The sequence below is a fragment of the Scyliorhinus canicula genome, chromosome 2, assembly GCF_902713615.1.
Source record: "Scyliorhinus canicula chromosome 2, sScyCan1.1, whole genome shotgun sequence".
Lineage (NCBI taxonomy): Eukaryota > Metazoa > Chordata > Chondrichthyes > Carcharhiniformes > Scyliorhinidae > Scyliorhinus > Scyliorhinus canicula.
Genome location: NC_052147.1, coordinates 87,543,348 through 87,558,064, shown reverse-complemented (window position 1 = coordinate 87,558,064; position 14,717 = coordinate 87,543,348). Strand labels below are relative to the sequence as shown.

The following is a 14,717-nucleotide window of genomic DNA, read 5'->3' as shown; positions in this document are numbered from 1 at the left end:
AAGTGGCAGATGGAATACAATGTGGGAAAGTGTGAGGTCATGCACTTTGGAAGGCATAGGCATAGACTATTTTCTAAATGGGGAAATGCTTCGGAAAGCAGAAGTACAAAGGGACTTGGGAGTCCTTGTTCATGATTCTCTTAAGGTTAATGTGCAGGTTCAGTCGGCAGTTAAGAAGGCAAATGCAATGTTAGCATTCATATCAAGAGGGCTAGAATACAAGACCAGGGATGTACTCCTGAGGCTGTATACGGTTCTGGTCAGACCCCATTTGGAGTATTGTGAGCAGTTTTGGGTCCCATATCTAAGGAAGGGTGTGTTGGCCTTGGAAAGGGTCCAGAGGAGGTTCACAAGAATGATCCCTGGAATGAAGAACTTGTCGTATGAGGAATATTTGAAGACTCTGGGTCTATACTCGTTGGAGTTTAGAAGGATGAGAGGAGATCTTATTGAAACGTACAAGATACTGCGAGGCCTGGATAGAGTGGACGTGGAGGGGATGTTTCCACTTGTAGGAAAAACTAGAACCAGGAATCCATCTCAGATTAAAGGGATGATCCTTTAAAACAGAGAGGAGGAGGAATTTCTTCAGCTCGATGGGCCAAGTGGCCTAATTCTGCTCCTATGTCTTATGGTCTTCTGACCATAGGCTGCTTTCCCCTTTGAGGGGGTAGAGCTGGTTGGTGGCGATTTAACCCGAGGATCACCACCCGTCAGGCAAGGGGCAAGGCTGAGAAGGCGGAGCCTTCATGATTAACACCAGCCGCTATGGGAATTAGAACATAGAACATATAACAGTACAGCACAGAACAGGCCCTTCGGCCCTCGATGTTGTGCCGAGCAATGATCACCCTACTTAAACCCTCGTAACCCGTATACCCGTAACCCAACAATCCCCCCATTAACCTTACACTACGGGCAATTTAGCATGGCCAATCCACCTAACCCGCACATCTTTGGACTGAATTGAACCCACACTGTTGGCCTCGATCTGCATCATGAACCAGCTGTCAAGCCAACTGAGCTAAACCAATCAGCATCCCAGTCTCACCTCAAGTACACACAAAGGAATACAAGTCTATGTAACCTGCTCTTATATTTTCAGTTAATTTGCAAATCCTGGAAACTAAAATGAAGGCAGATGGTGCTACAAACACAACGGGCGGAAGTCTCCCTTTCTGAGACCAAGTGTTGATGCCGACATAGAATTCATGGACTTTCACGCCAGCAAAATTGGCGCCGAACCAGGATCGATTCAGCAACTGTGGAGGGGCTAGTACCGGCGCCATGTGGAACACAATCGATTCCAATGAAAAGCGATGTGGGATTCGCCGGGTCTGTGATTGACACTTGGGAGGCGGACGAGCTGCAGCCGCATATACACATTACAATCCCCACACACACTAATCCCAGTCAACATGATGACACTGGTTATGCTGGAGTGTGCCCATACAGTTGATCGATCGGCTGGGGCCAGAGGGCACCTCGGGGATGGCCTGGCGCGGGACATCTATACGACCCATGGCCCTAAGTTCACAGTGGGCTGTCAGTGGCGTGTGCAGCTGCATGACTGCCTTTCCGGCTGTGGCAATGGTATTCAGTGTCCGTCCACCCCAACCCCACAGCCCACCTCCTGGCCACCCCCCCCGCTACTCTCCCCGGCCCTGGCATAAACTCCCCGGCCAGCGGTACAACTGTCAGCAAACTATGGCGATATTGGACGCTTTCCGTACCCCCTCTATCTCCTTCAGCAGTCACGATGCTGGTTTCAGAATTTCCAAAGGTACAGGTGAACCATGCCGTTGGGAACATGGCCCATTGGGGGAAACGCGTCGCGGAGGCCCCAGAGAATACTGGGTCAGGCCCGCTAATGACATGCAAACGTGTTTACTGTACATGCGTTCCAGACTGTATTGACGCCACTGTTGAGGTGACGGAAAATAGCGATTTGGCATCAAATTGGTGCTCGCTGTAATTCTAGCGCCGGAACCTATTCTCCACCCAATCGCGTTTTGCGATTTCCGCGTCAGCCAACGGAGAATCCCGCCCAACATGTTTGGCAGCATCATGAGGGAGAAAAAAGGGTTAGTGTTTCCAGCCAGGGGCAGGACACTGGTGAACAAACCCTATTGAAAGGCAAGTACAATAATTCCTCCTTCCAAAATACAGATGCAGCTGGTTTAGCTCACTTGGCTCGACAGCTGGTTCGTGATGCAGAGCAAGGTCAGCAGCACGGGTTCAACTCCCGGCTGAGGTTCTTCACGAAGGACCTGCCTTCTCACTGGGTCGAATAACCTGTTTCTATGGACTAATCACAGAACCACAGTACATGATTATATAGCAATCTAATGGAAACACAAGATCAAACAACCAGTGGAATGCAATAGTTCTCATTCCTGCATTGTAATTGTGTTTGTGGAATGCAGCTAATCTACATTCTAGAGTGGAAGTTAAAGTGACAATGCTGCAGGGAGTACCTGTGGGAATCAGCGAGCTCTTACATTGACTGTGGGAAGATCTGCTGAATACTTTCATTCAACATTCAATGTACTTATGTCATCATGAACTGCGAGAGTGAAACTTCAGCTACAGACTTATCTGTACCTCAAGGGCATGCTCATTGCCAGCCACTTACTCTAAATGGTTCTATAAATTTTGAGCCTCGCCAATACAGTTGGAACAAGGGGCTGGATTCTCCATTTCTGAGATTGAGTGTTGATGCTGGTGCAGAATTAGTGGTTCCTGTAGCCACCTGGGGTGACCACTGCCCAACACAAAATGGAAGATTGCAAGGAATGCAGGGAAATTGGACATGTTGTAAAAGCAAGCAGCTTGCAGAGCGCTTGTATATTCAGACTACTGCAGAAACCAGTTCTGACTGCTGCAGAAACCAGACAGCACTATGAAAAGAAACCAGTTAGCATACTAATGAGGCGATACTGGGCAATCCCCAGGTACAAGTGGAAACAAGTTAAACACAAATCGGTACATTGAATGGAAGGCCAGGCTTCTCGGCGCCAAAGAAGTCCAAAACAACAAGTCCCAAGAACCTCCCCAGTGATCGAGATACTGCCCCGTTATTGGGGAATTCAAATCAATCGATTGGGAAGAGACCCAATTGATTGCAAGAGTATAGAGGGTCCACCCAGGTGGGCACAAGAGACAGAGACCGCGACCCCAGCTCTCTCTCTTAGCCAGCCTCTCCTTGACCAGCCAGCCCTCCCAGGAGAACACCGTTGCAGTAGAAGGACCTTGAGGAGAGGTCTGGACAGCAGCCGCCAACAAGTAAGTGTCACAACGCACGCTACGAGAGTAGACACTCCTGACCCCCTTTAGTCCATAACTACTGGAAGCCTGCGGACCCAGGACAAAGCTAGAGGCCGTTGTTCCCTGATCCGGCAGTCCCCTTATCCAGATAAGTATTTGGCCTATTAGTGGTAGGATTAGCCTAGTCTTATAGTTTTATATGCATGATTAGTAGATTACTGTAATATAATAAACGTGTCTTGTTTGAAATTACTAACTGGTGTATGGATTTATTGCTTTGAACTTGAAACTTGTGGCGGTATCTTAACGATGCCTGCCGACTCTAGAGCTAAGGAATGAAACAGAGCCAAATTGAGTGTTAAGCACACTCACCCAGAACGAGCAACATTCCATGACAGCAAAACTGGTGCCACTCCTGGATTCTGCTACTGCTAAGGGGCTTGCACCAGCGCCATGTGGAATACAACTGATTCTAATGAGAAACAGTGAGGGATTCGCCATTGACACTCGCGAGGCTGACAAGCTGAAGCCACATATACACACTGTACTCCCCCCACACACCATTCCAGCCAGCAAGATGGTAGTAAGGAGAGCAGCTCCACGCTTCACCGACGCTGAGCTGGAGACATTCCTGGATGCAGTGTAAGAGAGGCGGATAACCATGCTTGGGAAGGAGGCTGCCAGCCACTGCCATTTGCTGCGCCTGGACGCAGGTAGCAGAGGCGGTCAGTATTGGAAAAAAACTGCATGACCTCCTCAGGGCGACCAGGGTGAGTAGGCAGCACTGTGCCCCTGGCACCAATCCTGTCCCACACAACCGTTACCATAACCCCCCAACCAGGAGGGTGGCCGAATCCCCACCCTGAAACACATACCGGTACCCATACCAGCTGCCATGGCCAGATGCCCTGGCCATTGAGGCCACCAGCTACCCACCCCCTTGGCAGTATGCAATGCCGCCGCCCCCCCCCTCCCCATAACTGCCAGGAGCGGGAGAAGACTAGAGGGGGACCGTCGGACATGCAGCCCCTCATGGTGGAGCAGAGTACCATGGATGTGGTCGGTAACCTGGAGGAAAGGGAGGTCGCCGAGGTGGAGTTCGGCCATGGAAGCGAGACCCTGCTGAGTTGCGGTTCCCCGTGACACATGTCTGAATCCAACCTCCCCAACATCACCCCCACACCACCCTCAACCACTTGCTCACCCCCACCACCCTCTGGGCCGCAGTCCAACTGTGCATCTTGTCTTGTGTCTTGCAGGACTTGCTGGAGATTGGGTGGGTCCATCCTCCCCCAGCCAGTGCCTCAGTCGGAGCACACCACCTTGAGCCGGGCACCAACTCTGAAAGCTGCTCAGACGCCAGCCCTCCGCCCGAGATTCAGGACACCCCAGAGCTCGAGTGGGAGGACGACAGGAATTCCCATCACAGCTGTCTCCAATACCCTCCACCATCCCAGAGACGCACACTTTTGTGAAGAGGCTCCTGGGATACTCTCTGGTGCTCATCACACAGCTGATCAGGTAAAGCAGATGGAGGTAGGAACAACTGAGCAGGCGGACAGTCGGAGGGCGGGCCAACCCCAGGGACTAGCTGCCGCCCAGACGGGTTTTGGGCTTCTGAAACGGACAGTCCCATCGATTGTGGAGATGCAGTCACAGAGCCAAGGACGATGAGGGGTTGATTCTCGGGCATCCAGCACCTGCAGTTGAACATAGAACATACAGTGCAGAAGGAGGCCATTTGGCCCGTCGATCTGCACCAACCCACTTAAGCTCTCACTTTCACCCTATCCCCGTAATCCAATAACCTCTCCTAACCTTTTTGGACATTAAGGGCAATTTATCATGGCCAATCCACCTAACCTGCACATCTTTGAATTGTGGGAGGAAACGGGAGCACCCGGAGGAAACCCACGCAGACACGGGGAGAACGTGCAGACTCCGCACAGACAGTGACCCAGCAGAGAATCGAACCTGGGACTCTGGAGCTGTGAAGCTACAGTGCTAACCATTATGCTATCATGCTGTCCAACCGTGTGCAGGAGCAGGAGGTGGTGCCGACCATGCATGCCACCGAGGCAAACACTGCACGGATGGCGTCCACAATGGAGGCGATGGTTTTGACTATGGATCAGCATGTCCAAGACCAGGGGCATTCTGTGCGGGCGCTGGCCGAGGCCGAGGACAGGGTTGCTGGCTCACAGGCAACTGTGTCGGGAAATCCACGTCGTCCTTGGACTCGGCGCAGCACCGTGGGCCGAAGGGCCTGTACTGTGCTGTACAGTTCTGTGTTCTATGTGTCCCACGGCCAACTGGAAATCGCAGCAGCGCTCCAGAGCGTGGCCCAGTCATAGCAGGCCATGGCTGAGAGCTTCAGCGGCATTGTCCAGGCGCAGGCCGATATGGCGCAGACACAGAGGGAGGTGGCCGAGTCCCAGAGGGAGATGGTGCAGTCACTGGCTGATGTGACACAAACCCAGAAGGTGGTGGCACAGTCCCAGACAGAGATGGTCCATTCCCTGTGCATGGCGCGAGCATGCGGACCCTGGTCGAGACCAGAGCGGGCTTCCGGGACTGGAAATGCCAGGTGGTGGGGAGGCTCAGGGGATAGCTCCACTCACACCCCTGACCCATGGAGTAGCCCGGGTTCATCGGCCGCCCGAGAAAGGAGGAGGTGACTCCTGCAGGGGAGGTGGCGGAACACGCAGGCAGGCCCGCTCGCCCAGAAGGCAGCTGCCAACATGGCCCAGGTCCCAGGGCGGGAGTCACAGCAGGCCGCCTCAACTCCTGCTGTTATATCGGAGGTATCAAGACTTAGCGTTGGGGCCCGTAAGGCAAATACGTTAAGACACTGGTTACGTTGACCCGGGTGCAGCGCACAGTTTAGTTATGTATATATGCTGTCATTTTAAACGCCTCACAGATGGCTGTGAGGGGTGGGCTGATCTTGGCAAGCGAGAGGGGTGGGAGGAGAATTGGGTGAACGTTGGGGGAGGCTTGGGCTCCCACCCGACTGTCCCCGCCACCGTCCCCAGGGATTCGGTGGGACCGTGATGGAATGGCCAGCTCGCTTGCAGGGATCACCCAGGTGGACGGTGAAAAGTGTCACCATGGGCAGGAGTCAGACGTTGGCATACAATGTGGAGCACCAGAGCTCATTGTAGAGCAGGTTGTCATCATCCTCCATCCCATGGACCAGACCCGGTGTTACTGCCAACCTAGGGTCCACACCACATAGTGCGGCAGGTATGTATCGCGGAAGGGGTTGCAGGGGAGGGTGGTAGGGGGAGATGAGATGCGGTGTCCGTACCCTGGCCAATCACCACCCCCCCTAGTTCCTGAGCTTGGAGGCGATCAGAGAACCCCGTGCGCCTTGGCCCTGGCACAGAGTGTGGCTTCCCGTGCCTGCCTGGGTTCCATGTCCTGTCCATCCTCCTCGTCGTACGAGGCTTGGCGTTCCTCCTCCTCCTCCTCCTCCAGCATGTCGGTCCTCTGCTGCACGATGTTGTGGAGTACACAGCAGGCCGCCACGAGGCAGGTGACCCTCTCAGCATCATACTGGAGGGCCCCTCCAGAGCAGTGCAGGCACCTGAACCGCATCTTCAGGAGGCCGACACACCATTCGATCACTCGCGTGGTTGCTGTATGGGCTTGGTTGTAGTAGGTTTCCGTGTCGGTCTGTGGCCCGCGGATAGGTGTCATCAGCCACGATCACAGTGGATAACCCCCCCCCCACGCAGACGTGCATGATGTGTGGCTGATGGTCACATATCAGCTGCATGTTCATCAAGTGGAACCCCTTTTGGTTTGCGTAGACTGACCTGTCATCTGCAGGTGCTTGCAGGGGGACATGCATCTGGACAGGGTGAAATAACTCATTGTAAGGTCGGCACGGCGGCTACAATCAGAAAAGATTTTCTATTTTTAACCTGACTTGCATCATAGAACCACATTTCTTTTTAAAAAATAAATTTAGAGTACCCAATTATTTCCCCCCCCCAATTAAGGGGTAATTTAGCATGGCCAATCCACCTAACCTGCACATCTTTGGGTTATGGGAGTGAAACCCATGCAGACACGGGGGGAATGTCCAAACTCCACACAGACAGTGACCCGGGGCCGGGATTGAATCCGGATCCTCAGCGCCAGTGCTAGCAGTGCCAACCACTGTGCCACCCATAGACCCACATTCAAAAAAGCAGAAGATATAGACCTAATAAGAGTGTGAATAAGTTTTATTTTAAATGCTCAAAAAAATGTTTTAAAAATAAATTTAGAGCACCCAATTCTTTTATCCTCCCAATTAAGGAGCAATTTAGATTGGCAAATTCACCTACCCTGTACATTTTTGGGTTCTGGGCGTGAGACCCACGCAGATACGGGGAGAATGTGCAAACTCCACACGGACAGTGAGCCAGGGCCGAGATTGAGCCCAGGTACTCAGCACTGTGAGGCAGCAGTGCTAACCGCTGTGCCACCGTGCTGCCCCTGAATGCTCAAAAAGTTTAGAAGACCACGAAAACGACTGTTTCCTGGTGCACCGAGGCCAATGTGATTAGAGGAGGCTTGAATTTGGCAGTCAAAACATAGTCAGTTTTGAGTCTATGTTTCCTGGTGTGGTCAATTCTGTGGGCTTGGGCTGGTTAATGGGTCTGGTCCGATTTGCAGCGGTGGGCAGATTTCGGAACATGATTTGCTCTGGTTTCCTCCCACGGTCCAAAGATGTGCAGGTTAGGTGGACTGGCCATGCTAAATTGCCCCTCGTGTCCCGGGATGTGCAGGTTAGGTGGGGTTGGAGCGGCAGGGTGGTGCAGTGGTTAGCACTGCTGCCTCATGGCACTGAGAACCTGGGTTCGATCCCGGCCCCGGGTCACTGTCCGTGTGGAGTTTGCACATTCTCCCAGTGTTGCGTGGCTCTCTCCCCATAATCTAAAGATGTGCAGGGTGGGTGGTTGGCCACGCTAAATTGACCAGTAATTAGATTTTTTTTAAATTGCGTACTCTAAACTTATATTAAAAAATATTAATCTACAGGTAAAAGAAAATTACCTCGGAATCTGACACAAAAACAGGAAATACTGGACATTCTCAGCAGGTCTGACAGCATCGGTGGAGAGAAAAGGGAGCTAACGTTTCGAGTCTGGATATCTCTTTGAGCTTTGTTAGCTTTGACAAAGAGTCACCCAGACTCGAAAAGTCATCCAAAATCGAAAGGGAGGGTATTCTACAATTTTGACCCGCAGTGACAGTGAAGGAACGGCAATATGTTCCCAAGTCAGGGTGGTGAGTGACTTGGAGGGAAACCTCTAGGTGGTGATGTGCCCATGTATTTGCTGCTCTTGCCCTTCCAGGTGGTAGTAGTGGCAGGTTTGGAAGGTGCTGCCTAAGGAACCTGCAGTGTATCTTGTAAATGGTACACTCAGCTGCCACTGTTCTTTGTGGAGGGAGTGAATGTTTGTGGATGGGGTAGCAATCCAGTGGGCTGCTTTGGACAGGATGGTGCCAAACTTTCTCAGTGTTGAGGTACATACCGATCTGTCACTGGCTTAAAGCTTTGCTCTCATGGTTTATGATGACATAAGTACATTAAATATGGCATGAGAGAAAGTATTGAGCAGATCAAGACGGTTCTTTTCACAGCCAATGCAAGAGCTCGCTGTTTCCCACAGGTACTCCCTGCAGTATTGTCACTTTAACCTGGCAATCCCCATTCAATAATGTAGATCAGCTGCATTCCACAAACACAATTACAATGCAGGAATGAGAACTATTGCATTCCACTGGTTGTTTCATCTTGTGTTTCCATTAGACTGCTGTATAATCTTGTACTGTGGTTCTGTGATTAGTCCATAGAATTTATAACATGCAAACAGGTAATTCGGCCTAGTAGGTTGTGCTGATGTTTATGATCCACAAGAGCCCTTTTCCACCCTACTATATCTAATCATCTTAGCTTACCGCCTCGTGGACTTAGAAGGCTGTGAGGAATTGTCCTCCTCTCTTGGAATTACTTCTAACATGTTGTGGTGGCCTTCTGTTACAACAATAAAATTCCTACAATGCAGATGAGTGTGCACCAACCCTTGGAAAGAGTACCCTGCCTAGGCCACTACCCTGCCCCATCCCAGCAACCCCACCTAATCTGCACATCCCTGGACACTAAGGGGCAATTTAGCATGGCCAATCCACCTAACCTGCACATCTTTGGACTCTGGGAAGAAACCAGACCACCTAGAGCAGGGGTGGGCAAACTACGGCCCGCCAAAGGTATTTCTGCGGCCCACCAAGTCATTAAAAAAAATTTTTTTTTTAAGGTTAATGGGGGGCTGTTGGGTTACTTACTGGTATAGGGTGGATACGTTGACTTGAGTAGGGTGATCATTGCTCGGCACAACGTCGAGGGCCGAAGGGCCTGTTCTGTGCTGTACTGTTCTATGTTCTATATGAGGCGCCCAGAATCATAACCGGGTGAAGTAATTATTTTACTTAATATACTATGCGGCCCTTTGTGAATTGTGAATTTCTGAATGTGGCCCTTGCACGGAAAAGTTTGCCCACTCCTGACCTAGAGGAAACCCATGCAGACACGGGGAGAAAGTGCAAACTCCACACAGACGGTCATCCATGGCTGGAATTGAACCCGGGTCCCTGGCACTGTGAGGCAGCAGTGCTAACCAATGTATCACTGTGCCGCCCTCCGGCAAATTGAGTTGGAATTGTTGGGGTTGACTTATAAACCAAATGCCTGCAAGTGTTTGGTTAGCCTTGTGCTCCTACAAGCAGTGTTACAACAGAGAGCCATAAACTTACTCAGGGGAATTGAGGCCAACTGGACAGCTCATTCAAGGAGACAGCATAAGCGTGATGGTTTGACTGGGCTTTTATTTGTTTTACATTTCTATTATTTTTATAGAACAGTACAGCACAGAACAGGCCCTTCGGCCCTCGATGTTGTGCCGAACAATGATCACCCCACTTAAACCCACGTAACCCATATACCCGTAACCCAACAATCCCCCCATTAACCTTACACTACGGGCAATTTAGCATGGCCAATCCACCTAACCCGCACATCTTTGGACTGTGGGAGGAAACCGGAGCACCCGGAGGAAACCCACGCACACACGGGGAGGACGTGCAGACTCCACACAGACAGTGACCCAGCCGGGAATCGAACCTGGGACCCTGGAGCTGTGAAGCATTGATGCTAACCACCATGCTACCGTGAGGCCCCGAATATTATTCTATCTGTTCTTTCCTTCAGTCAGTAATTCTTGCCTCTAGTCTTTTCTTGAATGTGGTAACACATTGTCACAAGAGTCATGATCCAGTCCCTTCCCCTCTCTCCCCTGTCATCATTATCCCTGTCTGAGGCTCGACGTAGCAATGATTTGAGCCCCATGACCACTATTCCTTCCCTCCTCCCAAAAGCACCTCCCTGTTTCCGTGAAGTAGTCTGATGAAGAAAAGACAAAATTTCCTTATCTCTCAATCGGAGCTTCAGAAATGTTTTTAATTTCCAGTCTTCTGGTCAACGTGGTGTTAAACCACAGAGCCACATAAAGACGAATCCACAATAAATCCCCTTGTTGAACAATCCAGTCAGCTGGAAATGATTTTAAGTAAAAGGAAGCAACACTATCTCTGATTCAACTGCATGGCTTCATTCAGTGTTTAACTGTTTGCTGTTGAATGTCCTTCTCCTGTGTTGTGGTGACTTACATTTAAGTAAAAACAAAGATGATTGAACAAGCTGCTCATTAGATACTTCAGCATTTGGCATTTTGAATAGGGACCATTAATCTGGGTCCTGCCTGAGAGGAACTGCTGACCCAACTTTCATCTCTAAAGATGCCAAGAAGCCTGTTACGTTTCTAGTACCATCTACCTTGATTTTCAGATTCTAGAATTTGTGAATTAATTGAAAATATATATTTGTTTTATAAATTTAGAGTACCCAATTCATTTTTTCCAATTAAGGGACATTTTAGCATGGCCAATCTACCTACCCTGCACATCTTTGGGTTGTGGGGGGTGAAACCCAGACACGGGGAGAATGTGCAAACTCCACACGGTCAGTGACCTGGGCCGGGATTGGACCTGGGATCTCGGCGCCGTGAGGCAGCAGTGCTAACCACTGTGCCACCTTGCTGCCCTAATTAATTGGAAATATGAGGATAGGTTGCACAGACTATGCTTGTATTCCGCGGAGTGTAGAAGATGTAGGGATGAGCTAATTACTGTGTTGAAGGAGTTAAAGGATTTACAGGGTAGATGGAGCGGAATGCTTTCCTCTTGTTGAAGGGGCCAGAACAAGAGGGCCTATCATTATCAGAGCCAGGCCATTCAGAAAGGCTGTCATGAAGCAATTCTTCACACAAAATAGTGGAAATCTAGAACTCTTTCCCCCAGAAAGCTGTTGAGCTGCTGGGGTCAGTTGACAATTTCAAACCTGAGGTTGATGAGACTTTTACAAAAGCCAAATACTGCTGCAAACCTGAAATAAAAACAGGAAATGTTTGAAACACAAAAGCTGAGACAACCCCTGTGGAGAGAAAACAGAGGACTGCTTCAGGGCTTGTATCAAGAATGGATAGTTTTTTTAACAGTTAAAGATGGCACCAAATTGGGTCCACTGAGTTAAGATACATATCAGCAATGATCTAAGTGAATGGTGGAACTGATTCAAAAGCTAAATGGCCTCCCTGCATTCTGCATTCCTAAATCTGCCTTGTAGTTTAAAAGGAAAAGTCCTTACCTCATGACTTTCTGTATTCCAGGAGAAGCGGAGATAATAGTGGAGGTGGTGTAATGGCCAAGCCAAATGGTTTGATTACTGCAGACTGTTTCAGATGCTAGCTTTGACAATTCATCCATTTTATTCTGTAAAGCATTGGATATACTTACTGATGCTAGTTTGCTAAACTTTCACCCATTCCCCCATCCTGTATTTTCCAGCAGTTTTCTTCTAACCCTTCCCCATATACAGCAGATTGATTTCCTGTAAGGTAAGCTGTTGTGTTCAATTAAGCAATAACACACATGGGCTACAGCTTCCTCTACTCTTGAATGAACTTTACGCTAAAGAAATAACTAGTATTTGTAGTTAAATCCCGAAGGGCCTTACATCCAATTGATTGGTTTTGACATCACTGCTGTAGAGTCATAGATGTTTATAGCATGGAAACAGGCCCTTCGGCCCAGCTTGTCCATGCCACCCAGTTTTTATCACTTCCGGCATTTGGCACATATCCCTCTATACCCAACCCTGCCGATGAGGGGCAGCACGGTGGTGCAGTGGTTAGCATTGATGCCTCAAGGCGCTGAGATCCTAGGTTTGATCCTGGCTCTGGGTCACTGTCCGTGTGGAGTTAGCACATTCTCCCCGTGTTTGCGTGGGTTTCACACCCACAACACAAAGATGTGCAGGGTAGGTGGATTGGCCACGCTAAATTGCTTCTTAACTGGAAGAAATGAATTGGGTACTCTAAATTTAAAAAAACCCCTGCTCATGTACTTTAGGCAGCCAGTATGTGCACAAAGTTTCACAAACAACAATGAAATTAATGACCAGATAATCAGTTTTAGCATTCGAGGACCGAAGAAATCCCTCGTTCTTCTTCAAATTGTGAGATATGACTGTGGCGAGGATGAGCAGGTTTTTTTTGAAGGGGTGGCAGATAGCTTTGGGGGTGCGCGGGAGGGTCCACAAATCACACCCAAGTTTTGGGCGTGTCCAAGATTGGGGGGGGGGGGGGGGGTTAGGTATTGGCCTTTGCCTCCCCGACAGCCCGGAGGCAGATTTAGTTACGATGCAGCGACTTGGAGCCGCCGAAAGCAGGGGTGTGGGTGAGCGACCTGGCAGAATTCCTGAGGTTAGAGAAGATCAAGTTCGCTCTGCGGGGGTCGGTAGAAAGGTTCACTTGGAGGTGGAAACCGTTCAGCGATTTCTCCAATGAGGATGAGGAGTCAGCGAGGGGGAGGGAAGTGCTGTGTGGTAAGGGGTGGGGCTAAAAAAGGGAAAGGTGGTATATGGTTGAGGTCGGTGTCTGAAGGGCTGGGGTTGTTGGGTGGGTTGATGTGATGTTGTTTTGTTGTTCTCTGGTTGTTCTTTTAATATTTTGTATATATTTTGTCGAAAAGCCTGGAATAAAAATATTTTTAAAAAAACAAATTGTGTTGCGAGATCTGTTCTATCCACCTGAGGGCAGATTGGTTTAATGTTTTATGTGAAAAACGGCTCCTCTGATCATGCCACACTCACTCAGTATGCTGTGAGTGCCACCTTGGATTGAATACTGAAGACGTGAATTGGAATTGGTCTATCCCACAATCAACAAAACTAAAACAGATCCTCTGATCAGATCACATTGTTGTTTGTGGAAATTTGTGTGCAAATTTGCTGCTCATTTCCCACATTATCACAGTGATGACACTTCACAAACTACATGCTTCCTTTCACATGTTTGGAACTCATGAATGACGCTGTATGAGGTTTCTTGATCTCTATTCATTTAATACAATTCTCTATTTTTCTATCCTCTTACTGCATGGCCTTTTTTTTCTAGTTAGTAAATTATTATTTTGTAATACAAATACAAAATGCTGGAAATACACAAACCATTGCAGGTAAAAGATAGGTTAACATCTCAGAAGGTTTGAGCTGGCCAGACTGGAGTAGCCCGGGATAGCACTGAACAGAAGAGACAGGATGAAGTGTAAATGTGAAGATGTCAAATATGCTCCAGATCTTTGAACTGGAAACAGTAGACAGCCCACTGACAAACAGAGTGCTCACAAATATCAATGAGATTATGCTCAGTTAATCAGTTTTAAAACATCGGTTAGGGGTCTGGAACTCAACCTGAAAGGGTGAAACCCAAAGGTCGAAACTCTGATTGTATTGAAAAAAAAACCTGGCCATGCTCTTGAGGTGCTGTGACTTACAAGGCTACCAACCAAGAGTTGGAAGGTGCTCAGTTAGAATCATAGAATTCCTACAGTGCAGGAGGCAATTTATCCATCAAGTCTGCACCGAACCTCTGAAAGAGCACCCTATCTCGGCTCACCCCCCTATCATCGTAACCGCACCTAACTTTTAAAAAAAATTTAGAGTACCCAATTTTTTTTTCCAATTAAGAGGGCAATTTAGCATGATCAACCCACCTACCTTACACATCTTTGGGTTGTGGGGATGGGACCCACGCAGACATGGTGAGAATGTGCAAACACCACATGGACAGTGATCCAGGGCCAGGATCGAAGCCGGATCCTCGGCAGCAGTGAGGCAGCAGTGCTAACCACTGTGACACCGTGCTGTCCCAATTCCACCTAACCTGCACATTCCTGGACACTAAAGGGGCAATTTAACCTGGCCAATCCACCTAACCTGTACATCTTTGAACTGTGGGAGGAAACCAGAGCACCTGGAGAAAACTCACGCAGACACT

General features: G+C 49.2%; 1 protein-coding gene across 2 annotated transcripts in view; it reads right to left on the bottom strand.

Moving 5' to 3' along the window:
• Positions 1-14,717, bottom strand: part of tmem62 (transmembrane protein 62) — a 100,523-nt gene that overhangs the window by 64,599 nt on the left and 21,207 nt on the right. For both annotated transcript variants that reach the window (XM_038782100.1, XM_038782107.1), the window contains exon 6: positions 12,026-12,150. In XM_038782100.1, the coding sequence (XP_038638028.1) occupies positions 12,026-12,150 (125 nt within the window). The remainder of the gene's footprint in view (positions 1-12,025; positions 12,151-14,717) is intronic.